The sequence below is a fragment of the Ascaphus truei genome, chromosome 8 (assembly GCF_040206685.1).
Source record: "Ascaphus truei isolate aAscTru1 chromosome 8, aAscTru1.hap1, whole genome shotgun sequence".
Taxonomy (NCBI): domain Eukaryota; kingdom Metazoa; phylum Chordata; class Amphibia; order Anura; family Ascaphidae; genus Ascaphus; species Ascaphus truei.
The window spans coordinates 27,119,870-27,140,214 of NC_134490.1; the positions used below are offsets into that span (position 1 = coordinate 27,119,870).

At 41.7% G+C, this 20,345-nt stretch overlaps 1 protein-coding gene across 4 annotated transcripts in view; it reads right to left on the bottom strand.

Moving 5' to 3' along the window:
• The window catches only part of PDLIM1 (PDZ and LIM domain 1), a 55,716-nt gene extending 42,031 nt beyond the window's left edge, over nucleotides 1-13,685 (bottom strand). For 2 of the 4 annotated variants that reach the window (XM_075610934.1, XM_075610933.1), the window contains exon 1: nucleotides 13,445-13,662. In XM_075610934.1, the coding sequence (XP_075467049.1) occupies nucleotides 13,445-13,540 (96 nt within the window). In that variant the 5' untranslated portion in view covers nucleotides 13,541-13,662. Of the gene's footprint in view, nucleotides 1-13,444 lie in introns of all 4 variants that reach the window. The other 2 variants (XM_075610931.1, XM_075610932.1) reach the window with 2 other exon arrangements.
• Between the last annotated feature and the right edge of the window lie 6,660 nt (nucleotides 13,686-20,345).

Here is a 20,345-nt window from a genome sequence, read left to right on the forward strand (position 1 = left end):
AACCTGCTTCTAGAACATTGGGTGGAAATATACTGTACATACCCTTCTAACTCCCTATAGTGACATCACTGTTTACAAGACCTGCAAGGGAGTGGCAATCCCTTCTGCACAGTCATCCAACATCCCACCCGGCTAACCCATTAAGCCCTTACATTACTTAGTCGAGGGGGGCTAAACAAGCAAAAACAAAGATGTCTGCAGGCCACCCAATCGGAAGCAGCAATGTCATCTCACAGGTTTCTATTGGCCTCCAGAGTGGGTCTGACCCAAGTGGCCATATTGATTTTTGTAAGGCAATTTCAGAATTGTTAAATATCTCGGAAACTGGAGGGTCCCTGTAGCTTGAAGTGCCACAGTTTCGCTCCAGGCGACCCCTTGTTTCACATAAAGTTTGTACTGGTGCACGTGGCATTGTTCCATAAGGGGCGCGCAATTCATGCTCATCAGATACTTATATTTATCTGTTTGTAAAGTAGTTATGGTGCCATCACGAATTAAAAAAACAAAAATCAATATACCTGTAGATTTGAAGACAAAGAGTTTCATCACAGTCTATATAAAGATTGTAAAAATAAAAATAAACACAACATACTGTTCGTTTATCATGATATGGTCAAAGTTAAAAATACTTAGTCTTGTCCTGTAGTTTAAAAAAAATGTGTTAGTCACCTACATTTAACCTCTAGTCTAAAACACACCACTGCAATTGGAGCACGTTGGTCTTTGGAGGAACTGCCCTTTGAATCCACAGCTCATACTGTAGCATCTTAAATGCTTGATTCACTTTATATTTACATCAAAAGCTGGAGCTCCGAGTACTGTACTTGAAGACAAGTGGAAGAATAAGTAGCACTTACAAGAACTTGACTGTAGAAGTCTTGAAAATAGCTACAAATGTCCCATATGATCAATGGGAGACTTTTCAAGTACATCCAGTTAGAAGCCGGGATAGAGAGGAAGGGGCGTGGGGGAGTTTTCAAAGACGTTGACCCATTTTTACCAAGCAGTGCTATCCCACACAATGTCTTCCGGGGCTGGAAGATCCCTTACAGCCCAAAGTGTCTTCTGGCGCCAGGAGGCGTCCTATCGCTTAGCACCACCGTTTAGTGGATATGGGTTGTTAACAAGATTGGAGAATTTTTACAAAGCATTTGGTTACAAGTTACAACATATTAAAAAACACCTCAACTGTGCCTCTCGTTTAAAAACAAAAACAGGTGTCAAATCAGCTACATTAAACCTGATAAAAATATGCCACAGTCTTTTGTTCCATTTTGTCTTTGGAGAGATACCCCATTAAAAAGGTATTCCCAAAAGGTCTTAACTATGAATTACCACACCAACAGTAATACTAGCTTCCACAGGATATAGATAGATAGATGAAACAGCTAGGAATATAGACACAGCTGTGTAAGCATGGAACACAGACAAACCTAGTATAGCATTTTGTCGTAAGAGACGGTGTAGATTAATCAGAATGTATAATTCAAAGACACATTATAAGATCAAAGTATGAAGGCTTCCTTGAATTAAAAAGATGAAAGGAGTTATGTATCAATGTCTCTACACTGCAAAAGTAGTGCAATTATAACCCGATTTAATCATACAATAACATTCCCATTGAGCGCAGATTTTTTGCCTGTGATGATTTAGGTCGGTTACCATGTGCTGCTTGCACACGTTTAGCAGACGGGAGACTTTCTCCCCTGTGCTATATGATGAGAACATTCAGTTTGGTGGAAGGTAAATACCCCGAGAAATGTATTCTACGCCGCTTCAACATACTGATTGGGGATTTTGTAGGGACACTCCCTTCCAGGACCAAAGGAGACGAGTGACAGCGACATGTTTCATGGGTTAAATTGAGGCGGTTGTCACCTCCTGAAAAACATTTCTAAATACTTTTAAGTTTCGATGTTTTGCTGGTAACCAAATGCTTTTTCCAGCCTTTACCTTTTGCGATTAGACCGTTTGTCCGATACAGTTTTAATCCGCATTGTCTTCTGCTTTGTTTGTTAAGGCGTGATGGTGACATTGTTGGGTAAAGAGGCAGTCCTGTCTAGGACGAAAGTGAACTAAAGACAGTGGAATGTTAAGTAGATTCAATGAAGCTGATTGACACTATAAAAAGTAGGCGTATTTGAAAATATATTTTTGCAACGTTGAACTATTGCAAGCGAATGCTCTGGATGGGTTTTTCAAGCTGTATCACATATATTTTGGTCATAAGTGTTTGCCGCTCCCCAACGCCCCAGGTAAATTGCTAGCATTCCTCTGGCCTGTTTGCAAAGTAATTATAGTGCTATCATTAGTCAAACAGATAAACACATACTGTAAGTAGCAGCTATGCTTAAATCCAATGATCCTCACAACATACAAATAATTAAGTCGGTTACTTAAGGCAGACTGAATATTTCTAAAGAAGCCAATTACACAGACTTTTTTTTTTTTTTTAAATTAAATACATTTTTTCACAGGAAAAACCAGCAACAATTTCATAAGCATTTGAATCTCTTACATTGATAAATTGTGTTTGCGCACTATTTGTGATGACTTCTTTATACACACTGCATAATCTGCACAGGCTGTTATGTTGCATATAAACACAGCTGAATATCTTAATAGAAGATCTGCAGATGCAAAAAATATATATATTTCTTCTGTGTCCGCATAGGCTCATGCCAAAATCAGAGGTGTAAATCTGTACAAAACGTACTTATTTTCTAACGATGATCCATTCTTCAAAAATAATAACCAGCGCTCTCATGTAGCAAGTCAAAAATCTCCGAGTGGCAGAATCAGCAGAGAGTGAGGTCAGGCATTTTTGGGGCCATGAGGTTAAAAAACAAATATGGCTTTTCATAGAAAAAATGTGTAATGTTTGAACATATTTCAGGCCTGTCAACGCCGAATGCGATTTCAAAATGCCACGTTGGTCCATATTTACTAAGCAGTCTTTGTTATACGACACCTTACAGTTTATTCACTTGTATAGGCGGTAAGGTGTATTCTTATGGCACAGCACCACTGCTTAAGTATGGGACATTGTTCCTAAAAAGGTGTAGATGTGTCAAGACGTTGTGAGAGATTCTTTGTAATGGACCAACGAGAGGAATCTTCATACATGTAATAAGCGATACAGGGCGATAATTACGAAGCGATGCTAGAAGACAAATTCCGCTGGAAGACCCCTCGTGGCCTATTCAAGTGAATGGGTTGTTAAGTGTTTTCTGCCGCCGGATGTCTCATTCCATTAAAAAGCATCAACGTGTGACTTTACTAATCTAATTATTTCATTATTATCTATCCACAAAGACAAGGTTAGCAAACTTTTTTTTATTCAGAAAATGCAAGTGGCGGTCCCATGTGGCGGGTTAAACTTATCAGTGTAATTGTTTCCTTAGCAAGAGTGGATCACCCTTAAAGCAGCAGTGCAAGCTGCTGTCCCCGTCCCTCCCTCTTTAATATGTGCATCAATACAATCCACACAATGATAAGTAATTAGCTAAGTTGCCGATTGATCCGTGATCGATTGACAAAGATTCTGCTCGGGGGTTCACTAAATGGCTGTCAGTGCAGCAGAAGAGGACCAAAGATGCAAAGTTCTGTGGGGAAGATCATGTGACCACGCAGTCACTAGATACAATTGGTGCACTGCTAGAGAAAGGGCAGGGCTCAAAAAGGGGTGTGCCAGAGCCTGTTTCAGAAGAGGAAGGGGATATGACTGTGTAAATGGTTGCTATAGAAACACAAAATGCTCGTTAGAGGCGACTTACAAATTAAATGGGAATAAATTGGGGGAATCCTTGAAGAGAACGATTTAGGAGTGCTTGTAGACAGCAGGCTTAGGAATAGTGCCCAAAGTCATGCAGTAGCTGCAAAGGCAAACCAGATCTTATCTTGCGGACAATGGATGGAAGGGAAGTAAAAATAATTATGCCCCTTTACAAAGCATTAGTAACACCACAACTTAAATGTGGAGTACAATTTTGGGCACCACTCCTTAGAAAAGACATTCCGAAACTAGAGAGAGTGCAGAGAAGAGCCACCAAATTAAAAAAGGGGATAGACAATCTAACTTATGAGGAGAGGCTAGCTAAATTAGATTTATTTACATTAGAAAAGAGGCGTCTAAGAGGGGATATGATAACTATATACAAATATATCCGGGGACAGTATAAGGAGCTTTCAAAAGAACTATTCATCCCACGGGCAGTACAAAGGACTCAGGGTCATCCCTTAAGGTTGGAGGAAAGGCGATTTCACCAGCAACAAAGGAAAGGGTTCTTTACAGTAAGGGCAGTTAAAATGTGGAATTCATTACGCATGGAGACTGTGATGGCAGATACAATACTTTTTAGAAAGGAAAGGTATACAGGGATATACCAAATAAGTAAGCATGAGAAGGATGTTGATCCAGGGATTAATCCGATTGCCAATTCTTGGAGTCAGGAAGGAATTTATTTTCCCCCTTATGAGATATCATTGGATGGTATGACACTGGGGTTTTTGTTTGCCTTCCTCTGGATCAATAAGTATAGATATAGGATAAAGTATCTGTTGTCTAAATTTAGCATAGGTTGAACTTGATGGATGTACATCTTTTTTCAGCCTCAACTACTATGTAACTATGTAACATTAAAATCCATAAAAAAAAAGTAATTCAGAATTGTTTAAAAAAAAATGCTACAAGTATTTTCTCATAGTACAGAATTGATTTTTTTTTTTTTTTTTTTTAAACACACAGGATATTGCTTGGTCTGCAGCTTTAAAGGAACACTTAAAATGTGTGTTTTGCATTTGTGTGGGTCCGCCGATTTTATCTACCGTATTTATGTTTGTTTACACAGTACCCTCCAAAGTTTGTTCACCATGGAAAAGTTGCAATGCAATATGTATATATATAAAAATATATATATATATATATATATATATATATATATATATATATATATATATATATATATATATATATATTTAAAGATACTTACACTTTTTCAAATACATTTTTTTTAAAGGTGTCAATCAGCTATTTAACCCATTAAACTGACGCATGTTCCAGTTCTAATCTCAAAGTTGTTTTCTTATATTCACATGTAACAAAAAAACACTCATACAAGGGAGTTATGTATCAAAGCCTCACAGCTGCAAAACTATGGCCTTTTTATTTTTTTGGCATTAAATAAAACAGATTTATGAAAGGAAAAAAGTCATATTGCTTTCAATAGGATCTTTAATTAATCTGCATTTTTTAGTCCCAGGTTTGGAGACTTTGATTCATAACGCCATTTTTAAAAATATATTAAAACTATTAATACCCCTACAAACTCATGCAATCTTAGGAATTCAGAGTATAAATAAAATGGAAAGTATGCAGGCAAATGTTTGCCGGAATCAAATATCCAACAGGTGCAAATACATTGATTATATCACTTCCACAAATAGCACTTCCACAAGGCAGCTTTCAGATCTGGAAAGTGCCAATTGTGTGAGCGGGTACGGGAAGTGATGTGACGTTTGTGCTAGTTGTAGTGAGGGATATCTGGAAAACACTATCTTCTGTCATTTGGATGATTATTTCCATGCTGTTAATCAACTACTAATTTACTACTGACCTAAACTACGTTGACCTAAATATATATTAAAAATTGACTGATTACAAGTGCTATTCTTAGTATTTTTTTTATTTATTTTTACTGATTTATAAGCAATTTTAGTTTAAAGGACTATATAGTTACTATGTTGGTTCTGTCCCATGTGAGGGCAGCGACATCATCACGCTGGAATTAATGCTTCATGTGATTCTGTTGGCCATGTTGTTCTATCCCTTATTGTTAAAGCAGCAATACAGGTTTCATTTATTGTTTTTTTTTTATTACAGGATTGAAGCAGGGATCCCCAAACCTGAACCTTGTTAATTTCAGCTCTGGGGACCCCCTGTTTCCAGAGAAACGTTCTTCCGTAACGGTGCAGGTATCTATGCAGCCAGGGAACTGTGTGCCTATCGAAATGGCGGCGTTTAAATGTCCTGCATCGCGTGGGCCAATAGAAGCTGTGATGTCATCCGGGGCGGCTTCCTATTGGCCAGCGTAACCAGGACTTTTAAACTTGCTAGAAATACAGGCACGCCCAATGAGGGCGAACCAGCTCCGGGACGCCCCTTGACACACACCCCACGGCGCGTCCAACATGGACACTAAACGCACCCACTTCACGCCAGTGACGTCACAGCCTCCGCGCCAGCGAAGGCTGTATGGCCTTAGCCTAATAAACACACAAGGAGAACATTCATACCAGTCTTTGCATGACATTTAGTTTGTAGGGTTAACACAAAACACGTCACAAAGTCAACAGAGAAACTGAGAGAGTTGCTTTTTTGACAGTTCCAGGTTGTCACTGCTAGCAGAGCAGTGTCACCTCTTACTGTTTACATAGTGACTCAGTTCCAGTGTCAGGCAATGCAGGACTGATCAGAGCAAGTGGGGAACGTAAAATAGAAAATAACCCTGCAGACCGAAGCAAAGAAATACTTAGGATCTGAAACCCACCAAATTATCTCTACTCAATTCTGTATATGTCGGGTACGAGGTTGCTTTTAACCCTTTCACTGCCAGAGGGGGCCAGCAATGCAGAGCTCTGTCAGCGACAGGGTTAATTCTCTTTATATCATCTCATGTCCGGCTCAAAGCGATTGACATAATCTGTCTGGAATATGATAGGTTTGCATTCGTTCGCATTGAATTAGGGAGGCCGGGGGGAGCCGTTAAGCCTATTCAATGGTTTATCTAATATAACATTTGGTTCGCCAATGGCTTCATAAATTAGTTTGCACAGGACCAGAGCTTAGCTAACAAAGTTGATGCCGGGCTAATGGCCTCATCGCCAAAAGATGGTAAAACCCCTCAAATGCACGTTTACTATGCCTGTGCTGTTTTTTTTTTGTTTTTTTTAATAACGATGTCAATCAGCTCCATTTAACTTATCAATAATGCCACAGTTATTAGTCCATTTACATCCTAGGCAGGACTGCCCTTTTAATACCCAAGGCTGTGCTCCTGGGAGCCTGTGGCCTCGGGCCAATTAGAACTTTAATCATGATGAAGGTTCCCATGTGAACTGGAATGTTACCAAATCTTGTAATGATTTAATACAAAGGTTTGAATCCTACGTTGTGTGCTGCATTTCCATCCGTGTGTATGCACATTGCCACTACTTTCATATGTACAAAACTTGGCTAACAGCAGAAAAAAGGTTGGATGTAGATGTATAGTCTCCATTAGTCGGAATGGGACATTTGGTCATGACTGTTTCACCGCGACCAGATCACCGCCGGCATTCGTCCGCAGACAGACCCTCCGACGCTGCCAAACCGCTGCCGGACGCTTCTAGCGTAACCTTTATTACTGTTTAAGGTAGTGGGTTAATTTAAGGGTTTTAACGGTTAGGGTAGAGGGTAAGCACTTACCGTAGCGGTGAAGTGGCCGGCGGTGGCAACGGGGTGAGTAACGTGAAGCGCCGGCGGTCATTTGGTCGCAGCGAAACGACCGCGGACAAATGTCCTAGACCGCTTATTATTCGCCTAACTGTAGAAGAGGTTAACAGAAGTATTATATTTGGGGGAATATTTACCAAGTGGTGCTATGCCATAAAACAGCAAGTTCGTAAGGTGTCTTCTGGTGATAACCGTCTTATGGCATAGCACTATTTAGTAAACACGGGACTTTATCTCTAGAAATGTGATTGTAACAAACTATCATACATTTACTTTCTTTGCGAGGTAATCTAAGGTTTACCAGTGCTTAGAAAATTTGGGACCCAGTATTCCAAAATCTGGTACCCCAAAACATGTAGCCAGTTTTTAGAAACCATAATTGAGACCCCAACATTTATTTTTTAACCTGTCAACACCGTACTACCCAAAGAAATGGGCAAGCAGCAATAATAAAAATGATACTGTAAGAATTTCTTTAAAAGTACCAACATGTCGGTCCTCCAATTGACCCAAACACCTAACTGCTGGGGAGCCAGGAGGGTGAGTTTTTACAGCAGCAGTTCTGATTTATTATTTTGTTAGCATTTTTATAAGGGTTTATTATTAATTATCCTTGCCATACTTCAAAAAATTATATTATTTCAGAGTTATTCATAGGATATGGGGTGCACAATAGGTCCCTGTTCTGGAGAGCTTACAATCTAATCTGAGACACAGGGAGCTAAAGTGACTTGCCCACAAAATCACAAGGAGACTTAACGCTGAATTGGATTCATCGTCTTCAATGGCAGTGTTCACACCACTAAGCGACATCTTCTGCAACTAAACCTGATGCTTGAAAGCGGTGTACAAACATTATTTGTATAGAAAATAACATGAGAGATTAAATTAATTAACTGGAAGGTTCACTTGATACCGAATGTGTCACCTGAAGTCACTATGGTGAATACAATCTGTATTTGGTCCCCTATGTAAATATTAAATGTGAGAAAATGATCCGTGGGAAAACTGAAGTGCACACATTTATACTAGTAAAACGCTCTAAGCATTGCAGGTGTGTCATCTTATATTAGGGACGTTTTTCAGATAGCAACTATGCAGGATCGTTTATTAAACAAAAAGGAGTTAAGATAGTTTTTAGAGCGATTTTTTTTAGTTACATGTAATAACTGACAATTTTTAAAAAAGTTTCTGTATCAGAGACACTATAAGGTGACTTTTTAATCTCCCAGAACCCTCTGCTTGTCTTGTCCTCACCTAATTGTCTGTCCCTCCAAAGTGAGGGCAGTGACACCATCAAACTGGAATTAAAGCTTTAACCAATTCGATTAGCCAAGTTTTTCTATCCCAACCTGCATGGACTTTAGAAGGATTGTGACACAGTAATTAAAGCAACAATCCCAGGTGTGTGTGTGTGTGTATATATCTATCTTGAGCCTATAGGTGGTCCCTCCTGTCCTGGAGCCTAGGGTGGACCTGGGGTCTACCAGGCACTCATGACTAATAGCTTTCTCACATACAGTACATACACAAACTGATACCATTGCATTGTCATTAACGCTTTGTCCATAGTGAAAGCGAGCGCTACAGTGCTACATTTATTTATAAAATATTTTACCAGGAAGTAATACATTGAGAGTTACCTCTCATTTTCAAGTATGTCCTGGGCACAGAGTAAAACAAAATAATACATGGTTACAAATACAGTTACATAAATGAACAAGGTATACATTATATACAAGACATTGCGTGCACAGTTAAATAAAATATATATTATGAGCGTATGAAACAGTTACAGACCAGATTAAAGTGTGAGACAGCCTTAGATTTGAAAGAATTTAGACTGGTGGTGGATGTGAGAGTCTCTGGTAGGTTGTTCCAGTTTTGGGGTACACGGAAGGAGAAGGAGGAATGTCCGGATACTTTGTTGAGTCTTGGGACCATGAATAGTCTTTTGGAGTCTGATCTCAGGTGATAGGTGCTGCATGTGGTAGGGGTGAGGAGCTTGTTCAGGTAGCTGGGTAGCTTGCCCAGAAAGTATTTGAGGGTGAGACAGGAAAGGTGAACTTTGCGCCTAGACTCTAGTGATGACCAATCTAGTTCTTTGAGCATTTCGCAGTGATGTGTGTTGTAGTTGCAACATGCCTCTCCGGCGATGTGGACTGTAGGTTTTTGGAAAGCGAGCAGGGGGAGGGCGCAGTCATGACGTGAGGGGGTGTGTCAAGGAAGTGTCATGCATGAGAACGCGCCTTTAGCAAATAATAAAATACATAATGCCATATAATTTACAGAAGTATTCTGCAAACACACACACACTATGTCATGCATGAAAACATGCCTAAAAAAATGATAAAAATGTGATGCATTGAAATAAGCATTGTACACTACAATTTTTTTTTTTTTAAATTAACAATTACGTACAAGTAATGGACAATACATAAGAAATTTCTCTCCATAAATTATCACTGATTTTTCTGTCATGGTATGAATTAAAGGTTCACGTTTGTAAACCTCAGAAATCAAATATTCAATAGTTGGGTTGTCCATTTCCTCACAGCAAGCACAACTCCACTGACAAAAAGTCATTTTAACAGTATCCAGGCAGAATAGCTTACTAAATTCTCATTGGCTGTTAGCCGCTCACATGACCAGGCTGTCTCACTGCAATAGCAAACAAGTTTGTCCTCTGCTTTTGGTATCCTTGTATCTCACGTGCATGTGCAAGCTCACGCTCACTATGGCCATGCGCTTTGGAATACACACATTTGTTTGTAGTGCGACGTATGCATCTCGCTCCGTATCTTGCACTATGGACGAGGCCTAAAGCATCATAAGATACAATGCTTAAAGCAGCAAAATATGTAGCATTGCACAATTTTTACATTTTTATTACAGGACTGAAGCAGGGGGGGGGGCTCAGGGCCTGAACGATGTTAATTTCAACTCCGGGACCCCCTGCGGCCAGAGATATTTACCTCCATAGGGGGTGCCGGTATTTCTACAGCCAGGGAGCTTGTGGGCCTAACGAAATGGCGGTTTAAATGTCCCGCAGGTCAATAGGAAGCCGTGACGTCATCCCTTGCAGCTTCCTATTGGCTGACATGATCTAGGCATTTAAACTCCACACCCTATGGAGGCAAGTATCTCTGGAAGCAGGGGGTCGCCAGAGTCAAAATTAATGAGGTTAATTCATTTAATCTTATGTAAAAAAATAAATTAAATGCAGATATAAACCCACCTGCTTGGATTGCTTCTTTAACACTACAAGTTCCTTGGTCACACTTGGTTGGCATGACTGCATGTAATGAAGTGTAAGCTACACTTCCTTCCACTTATTATAAGGAAACCACACCTTCTTCCTGTTATGAAGTCACTCGCCCCCAAGAGTGGCGGCCCTCACAGCATTCAGAAAATGTCTTATGGGCACCCGCAGGGTTAATACGGCGAGAAATTGAGTCATGCACAGTTAATGATATATCAACTGGGTCTAAAAATACTAACCAAGGTAACAGGGACAGTACCAAAAGTCACCAAGAATTACAGCAACCGCCTCCAATTACAATGTGAAAAATGTCCTGGTTCCCAATAACTTTCCATTTCAAAGACCTGTGGCTCCAGAAAATAAGTCTTTATACTGATGACATGAGGCATATCACCCAAGAGCTTTGTTTAGTAGAAGGGAGAAGGGAAAAAAAAAAGCGCTCAACGCTGTTATACAGAGCCTGGAGCGATGCAGATGGGAGGCGTATGCTTGGAGTACAAGACAGAGGTTCAGAACAAAAGCAGCTTCATTAATACAGAGTAGCGCTCTTCTACCTGTGGGCGGTGGGAGTGGAACCTGCGGAGTTCATTGCAATTGCACACGCAGCTAAGTGCACTTTTTCACACCGATACTCACTTCTAGCGATGCGAGAACTTTTTCACAGCACACTTTCGCAGCGTTCCAAACATTGAGTTTGCGCCCGTGTCTGTATGTTATCCCTGTGTGTTAGTCAATTTGTGCGCTGGGTACAGAGCATCAGGTTCTGCCAATTGGAGTCACCTGCAATATATATGGCACCAATAACCCCTTCGCTGTCAGAGGAATCGGAGTTGCATTGCTGGTGACAAAGAGGTTAAAATGTTGTACTTACAAAAATATTTTACCTGATCGATTCCCCTGTTCACAATTGAATGGCAGACGATGTGTTACATGGCTAAGTGCTTTCATCTCATTTCAGCTTAAATACATGCTAAGTGAGGCCGTGCCTTTTACCTTTCATACCAGCTTCTACTTTGCTCCCTCTTTAAAATATAAATATATACACACACACACAGTTATATTAAAGAAAGTATAAAACTGCATATAAGCACGTCTGCCAACACAAATTGCCTATATACTGTAGCACCGATAACCCTCCCTGCTTTTTACACAAATCAAAAACACACTTTAACTTTGCAAATTGCACACAATACATTTGGTAGGAATACATGGTCACTTCTATCACCGATAATGTTTAGTAAACTTTTTAAGACCATGATTGGGTCTTGAAGAATAAAGGGATAGCCATTACCTGCACTTTATCAGCCATCCCCAGGGCTTAAAGACATTATTTCAGTTTGGCCCTACGTGGAACTGTACATCATCGTTAAAGCATCCCAGTTAGATAAGGGCTATCACTATTACAGGCTTTGAGACTATTATTGCATTAGGGCAGAATCCTGGCAAAGCTCACAGCACTGGGTTACATTGTGCGTCTCCTTTATAACATGTGTCACCAGGAAGAAATACATTGAGAGTTACCTCTCTTTCAAGCATGTTCTAGGCACAGAATGATGATGATGACAATATATGGTTGCATTTAATAAACAGTGGTAATACATTCAATTTACAGACATTTCATGGACAGTTAGAGATAATATACTGTAGGATTATGGGTCTATGTAACAGTTACAGACAAGGTTACTGTTACATTGTGTTAGAAGTAGGATAGGCCTGCAATGTGTTAGAAGAGAACCTGCCCCAAGGAGCTTGCAATCTATAATGAATGGTAAGTGGAAACATAGGGTACAGGGCATGAGAAGGTGGGTGAGTTTCAGATTGCATCAGAGCAGCTGGGTCTGGGATGTGACACCAGTACAGTTCTGCTGCTTGAATTCAGACGCCCCAATAAGGGTGCTGTGAACATCTCCAGTAGCACTACCCAAGTACCAGAGTTGCTTTATTAATTAAAAGGAAGCAGAGTTAGTATTAAAGGAAACTGGATAGAACAAACTTTGCGGCACCAGGTGCTGTAAGTAACACCTGCAGGAAGAGTGTGGGCTAGATATTAAAGGACGCCTTAAAAATCCCGGAAGGGGTGTCACTGGCCCCTCTGGCATCAAAGGGGTTAAACAACACATTGTCTCTAACGTTTTTTTGCTGCACGTTGCAATAATGTAGTTTGCACAGCAACAAAAATTGCAGCGCTGGCAATGATATAGAAATATAATCAAAAGGTTAAGATCATTGTGATCTCTGCCAAACAGGGCGACGTGAATCTGATTATAGAGACGTAAATGCAAGTAACCAAGATACATTTTAAAAGAATATTCTACGCAGCGCTACAAAGAGATCACAAACAAAATACACGTGCGCTAAAGAAGATGTCAGGATTTAAAACACAGCTGATACATTTTTTTTTTGTAATTAGTACAGGGGTAGCCAACTTCAGCCCTCAAGTTCCACAGACAGGTCAGGTTTTCAGGATAGCCCTGCTTCAGCACAGGTGGCTTAATCAGTGGCTCAGACAGCCACTGATTGAGGTACCTGTGCTGAAGCAGGGCTATCCTGGAAACCTGACCTGTTGGTGACCCTTAAGGGCTGGAGTTGGCTACCCCTGAACTAGCATCACCTACCCAAGTAACCGTTTGCACTGTTGCATCTGGACTAACACACGCCAAGTAATGAACACATAAGCACGTTTTCCTTACCCTAGAAATAGTTAAAGGCTGATCAAAATCTTTCCCTCCAACCAGCCTGAATCCCCAGGGTCCGGGGCCCGTGATAACGATGCGTTTAGTAGACATGATGCGATTACGTTTCAAATAAAAATGTCAGAAAGTGTTCGCTTTAATTTGTCTTTTTTTTTTCCGTACAGCCCAGGGCTTGGGATGTTCCTGTAATGCGGGACTTTTTTTCTGGTCACTAACACTTCTAGTTTAAAGGGGTGGGGTGTGACAGCTGGGAACACCCATACAATGAGTTTGCAGCAGTACAAAGCATGCCTCCTCTGGCTGTTAGCTGCAGATTCATTGGCTTTGTCTTTTGGGATGGACTGAAACCTATTGAAATACCCTCCCCTTGCTGACACTGCTCTTGTGTCCTTGTATGGAAGAGCAGGATCCCAAACGTAGGGAATGTTTACAGAACTCACAGTTCTACATTCCTTCCTGGTGCATTCTTCCCAGCTGCTTATATTAGAACCCACTGCACCTTTAAAGGATCCAAGTGGTATATTTATTAGGTTTAGGTTAGAATTAGGAGGCTGACACCTTTCAAAATGAGAGAAAAATATAAGGATTTTTATATTTGCAGTAAAATAAAAATACCACTCGTGGGGCATTTGTGTGTCTCAGACAGGTCTGCAACCCTGTCTTTCCCTATTATCACTTAGCAAACAATTTTTTCCACTGCAGCCAGGGATTCTGGGAAATGACATGCAAATGAGCACTCACAGTGTATCACTATTTTACTTCTTACCCATTTTAACATGGAGCCATATAAGCTTATGCCTGCCGTGTTACACAGCTTTTCAGCACAGCCTGGGTTAGAAAGTGCATAGCCAGTAATATTTCTGAAAGTGTGAACAATGTTCTTTGTGTTATGGACCAGGGGTATTTCTGGATCAGGGAGGAATTGTCAGTCTGTTTCACTCCCTCCCTGACTGATTGATCGAGCCACCTGTGCTGAAGCAGGGATAGCCTTAAAACCTGACCTGTTGGTGGCCCTTGAGGACTGGCCACCCCTGAGGTATAACCTGGAAGTAGGGTTCACTCACCCCTCACTTCACACAGTTTTACCAGAAACCCCATTATTTACCTATTTTTACATCTAAATCGAACACTCGGAAAACAATGGGTTTTGAGAGTTTTTGTCTGGTTACGGCTAATCGTTAAAAATATACCTTTTCTCACACTCAACTTTTTTTTGCATGATACGCTATAACTTTTAATGACCAAGTTCTCAAATCAGTGGCAATTGAGGGTTCTGGGCCAAACACCAGTTATGTGATATCACTCTCAGTATAAGCACGTGCCCCTGATCTTTTTGGTGCACTGGGTTATATCCTAGTGTCACGTAGATAGATAGGACCAGGTGTTCCGTTTTTTTTTACACTTTGTCCCGGTTCCCGACTTTTATTTTAATTAAAAGTCCCGAATTTTGGGACCACACGAGCGGCCGGCGAGCAGCGCCCATGGCGCATGCGTGGCCGTCACTTGCCAACCGCTCATGGTTGCTTGTCTTTCGCGCATGCGTGAAATTTGTTCCAGTTTGTCCCGGGAAATATGTGCACCCCAATACTAGGATACATTGATAAAAGCAAGATAATGGAAATAAAATTCGCCCTGAGAAAGCTTTATGTTCAGGATGGGAATTATACGCATTCTCCAGCATTGTCATAATAAACGTAAAAAAATATTTTCAAATACACAGATTTTGTTAAATGTAGATTGTAAGCTCTCAGAGGCAGAGACTCCTTTCAAGGGGCAATCCCCCTCCCCCCAACGACCAAAGTGAAATATTGTCAGTGATGTGTTTTTTTTTGTTGTAAATATATTTATTACAAGTGAACATAATATAAAACAAATGTTAACATATCTTCACAGAAGTATCACATCAATATTATAGATAAACAACTAAAAAAGGAAAATCAAACTAATAATGGCCAATAAAGATCCCAAATGCAGAATAAATGTCACAGTAGCATGCATTCTTTCATAAAGAATCAACAAACTACATGTCTTGGCCCACTCATTTAAAAATATATATTTTTAACCCTACTTACTTTTCTAACCAGATTGCATATAACGGTTCCATAGAAAGTTTTCTACTCCATGTACCTCTCCATTTAGGATAAGACAAAGAACGTACAAATCAAATAAAAATGTTGGGAGGAGGGGTAGGTCCTGCCAGTCAACAGCAAACCTCCATCTTGATTGCTATTCAGTAACATGTTTAAAGGGTTAATTATGGGTGATGGGTGCATGTTTCACCCAAAGCTAACACTTGCATGTGTAAACATGGTGAGCTGAATCATGGGAGGGGTTTTATTGCCTCTGGCTGTTGCCTTTCCTGTGATGTCACTGTGTGTTCAGCAAGTTCTTGTACGGCCAGAGTCCCCCACTCCCCTTATCTTTCTTAGTTCTCTGATTAGGGTAAAGGTGAACAAACCACTTGATATAGACAAACACTCCCCCTGGGCCCAGAAGAAATTCAAATTGTAAATTATTTCCAAAAGAATGAAAGCAGCCAATGCTATTAGCATGGTTGCATTTGTTTGCTGAAGACAGTTGGATAGAAGAGCGGGGGTGTAAGGGAGGGGCACCATGGCCATTTGGGCTCCCATGCTGGTGGTCAAGGAATGGTTCTTGGAAAGGAAGGGGTGGGATCATCAGGGGGGTATAAATAAGCCCCTCCCTAAGCAACCCTCTATTTCCTGTTGGTGCAGTTTTGCACCACACCACCCTTTCACTCAGGCCCAGATTAGTCACCTGCCCCAGATACATACTCAGGGCCTCTCCAACCAATCTCCCCCCCTCATTACCTCATTACCGATTGGACCCTGAGTGTGAGGATGGTGAGGCATTCTGGCCGGTCGCGGTGAGCGGTACTGCTCGGGACGAGGTGGAAAGGGCATTGGTCTCTGTACAGGCAGAGGCACAGGAGAGGGGTCCCGAGTGGATGCTGAGCCGGCTGTTTGGAAAGAGAGGGAGAGCAGCAGCGGAGCATCCAGAAGTGGAACCGACGGAAGCAGCTGCGGGGAGCCACGACCATGTGGTCCACCAGTAGAGAACCATAAGAGGCGCTTGCAGCCCATTGAACCCTTGAGTTTGGGCTGAGTGGAAGCTGGGCCTCAGTGGGGGCTAACATGCAAAAGAGGCCCTTTGCAGGGCGGTTAATGCTGATGGGAAGGGAGTTCTGCAGGAGCAAGGAAGCCCATTCATTTTGTTACAATTTCACAGGAGATGAGAGGAATGGAGGTCCGGGAACATTTTCAGGAGTCATACAATTGGCGGACTAACTGGCTGCAGGAAGTGGTAGATTGAGCTCCTTGCAGACACAGCAGGGCGAGGGGGTTAGGGTTTGGAGCATATTGGGGCAGTAAGTGCTGTGAAGAGCGATGGGAGTGGAGCAACTCAGGATCAGTCAAAATGTGGTTTTCCCTGAGCTATTCCCACATCTTGGTGGCAGTGGAGATCTGGGAGGGTGGATAGGAATCACTGGCCCACTGCCATGTAATGTTTTGGTCAGATAATTTGGCACTGGTGTAGGCTATCCTTGCCGGGGGGGAACATTTGCCGAGATGACTGGTATTGTGCTGTTTACGGGGTAACATACTGTTTTGGACTTTAATAACGGATGTACTGTCCCGCTTTCAGTTTCCCCTGTTCAGGTCTCTAGCTCTGGGGGCAGAAAAGTGAGGCTACAGATGTCCAAGCAACCTATGAAAGTTGGGAGTGGTAAGATATGGGAATTGGTGAAGGGGTCTGTGGCTCCAAGCTTTTGGGCAGCTAATGTGCGGTCATAGGAAGAGTGGTTAACCCTATGAGAGGATTTGGGGGCTATGGATTCGGCTGAATCTCAGGCCGAGGCACTACGGTCACGGCTGCTTAATAAGGCCTGTAATATAGAGCGCGCTGTTGCGCTATCATGCTTGCACGTCAATTACAATTGACTGTGGGAGGCTGACGTTGATACAGTCGAGACGCGCGCGCGTACGGCCGTGAGCGGTGGCACGGCAGACCAGAGAAAGTACAAGAGAATTGCATTTTCGCGCTGTTGCCGCACCACGTGACCAAACACAGCACGGCCTGGCGCTGTGACGTCATAGCCTTACCCCTAGCTGCGCGCGTCACCGCTTACCCTCTACAAACGAAACGCCCGCTCCACATCCGCGCGCAACGCTGTGCGCGCGCCCGCACACACACCAGCGCACACTATATTACAAGCCTAAGGAGAGCGGTTATTCGCCCAGTGTGGCAGAGTGGGCTTTAGCAGGGGTTTCATTTTATTGTGAATTGATGGATTGGGTGGATATAGTGCAATATTTTGTAGTTGGCCGGGTGGAAACAACTGGCTAGGTCAGTAGATGCTAGAAGGCCAGTGTCCCCATCTATGACAAAAAAATTAGGCGACCCAATCCCCCACATCAGCGACCTCCACGAGTGCATCTCTAAGTAAGAAATAAAAAGAGCTGTAAATACAATATTCCTTTATATAATAAAAAAATGCAGATATTAAAAACGTACAATTAGGTAATTATCAGTAAGCGCCGATCACATTGGTAATAGTCCAAAGCTTGATTTCCATCGCACTGAGGAGTATCCAGCAGCCTGCGTCACTGCTCATAAATCCTGTGTAGACAAACATTGTTAAAGAGAGGGACTGGGCCCTGGGGGATAAACCACCCAACAAGGAACATATAACCCAGATCACGCAAGAAATTATGTAAACATGTCGGGACACCTTGTCATTTTCTGCGCTATAGCAGGACATTCTTGAGGCCAGATATTAACATGATATGAGTTAAACCTGGGGAGGTTCCGCTTTACAACACTGGGGCCTATCCAGCCTGCTGGCTTTACCACTAATAGATTCTGTGGGATGAAATGATGCAGACGCTGCAAGTGATCACTACATAGGCCAGTGTTTCCCAACTCCAGTCCTCAGGGAACCCCAACAACAAGTCAGGTCTTAAGGATATCCCTGCTCCAGCACAGGTGGCTCAGTCAAAATGACTGAGCAGCTGATTGACCCACCTGTGCTGCAGCAGGGATATCCTTAAGACCTGACCTGTTGGGGTTCCCTGAGGACTGTAGTTGGGAAACACTGACATAGGCCAATGCTCAACACCTGCTCCTCCTGCTTCCCGGGACCAAATTACCACACCTGTTCCCCAGGGCCTCATCAACCTCTACTCTTGCCCTGCTGGGGTCCCATCACCCCTCCCCCTGCCCCCAGGAACATTTCTTTATTTAGTCAGCGTAAGTAAATTAGGGACAGGCACATGACCACGGCAGTAATGCTGTTTTTGAAATATCCGTGCTTTCTCTTTAGGTTGTGTTATCATTGATGCAAACCTGTAACTATAGTTATGCCCGTATATTTTGAGATATCACACAAAATCTTTTGTGTTTCATATGTATGTATGTCTTTAGTGATACTGTATAGCGGCCAAAAGAGACAACACAATACACAGAATTATAACACAATAAATGCAACACAAAACGGAAAGTGTAAGTAAATTGGCATTTCCATTTGTAATGTACTATTTATTGCTTTTTGAAACAGTCTAAAATGTTCCTAATAAAAATGAGGTTCCTCTCAGTTTTACACTTTTACTTTTCTAAATTCGTAATTACTAAATACCTGTCTTTACACGAAAGCCTGCCTGATTTGTGAGGAGCTATATATTTCCTTCAATTCATTTTTGATAGAGAATTTCATTTATTAAAGATGTATTCACCATACTGTACAATAGGGTGTCTGGTTGGATGTTTCTGGGGTTTCTTCCCCTGTTAACTGATTTATTTATTTTTTTGTTACATATGAGTTATTCGTGCAAAATGAGACCACAAACACGACTGCTCCTCTCTTCTTCCGGATATTACTGGATTTCAAACAGCATTAAAGCAGCTCTCCTGGGGACCCTATATGGTTTTATTTTTTTAATAGGTTAGAAGCAGGGGGGTCTCCGGAGCCGAACTGCATTGATTTCAGCTCCAGGGACACCCTGCTTCCAGTGATACTTACCTCCGTAGTGGGTACCGGTATCTTTCGGCTATTTAAATGTCCCGCGTCACTCTAGTTTCTAGCCTTAACCAGTACAAGCAAGTACTGTACCTTTAGGAGAAACGACTGAGGTAGACAAGATGTGACATGGCAGCCATCTTGGAAGGTGCAGTTCTAACCTGCTGTTGTGGCAGCTAAGCGCTATGCAGCTGCTGAGGCAAATCACTAAATACTCTTATGTTAAATAAATTGTTTATTCTTACCTTTATCTAGCAAGTGTTCTTGAAGAAGTTAAGTGTTTCTGTATAACTGAGAACATAACAATGGCGATGAGGATAGGATCCTACGCGAACATTTCACCATCTATGAGAAATCCATAATTTTAAATTGGAGGAAGGTGGTAGTACCAACATCCGGGAGACAAAATAATTTACTTGGCACACTCAAGTTATTTGGGACTTGTCAGAGCAAAACAGTTACTCCAGGAGTATGGTTTCTCAAAATGGGCTCAATAGTGAAGGAACAAGTAAAGAACTGTCCCTTATGTCCACTGGTGTCCAAGAGTACACTCTCCACTAATTCATGCAAACCAGGATTGGACGGTATAAAAAGTTGACTACTTTCACTGCAATAGTTTATAGCAGTGTTTTTCAACAGGGATTCCCCTCGCAGCCCCAAAGGGTTCCCTGCAATTTTCAGGTCATTTAAAAATTGTACCAAATACAGAAAAATTTACAATGCATCTGATGTCCGATGCACTATTACAGAGGGTGGGGGTTTCTTACAATGCATCTGATGTCCGATGCACTATTACAGAGGGTGGGGGTTCCTAAGAATTTCACATAGGGTTCCTTCACCAAACAAAGGTTGGAAACCACT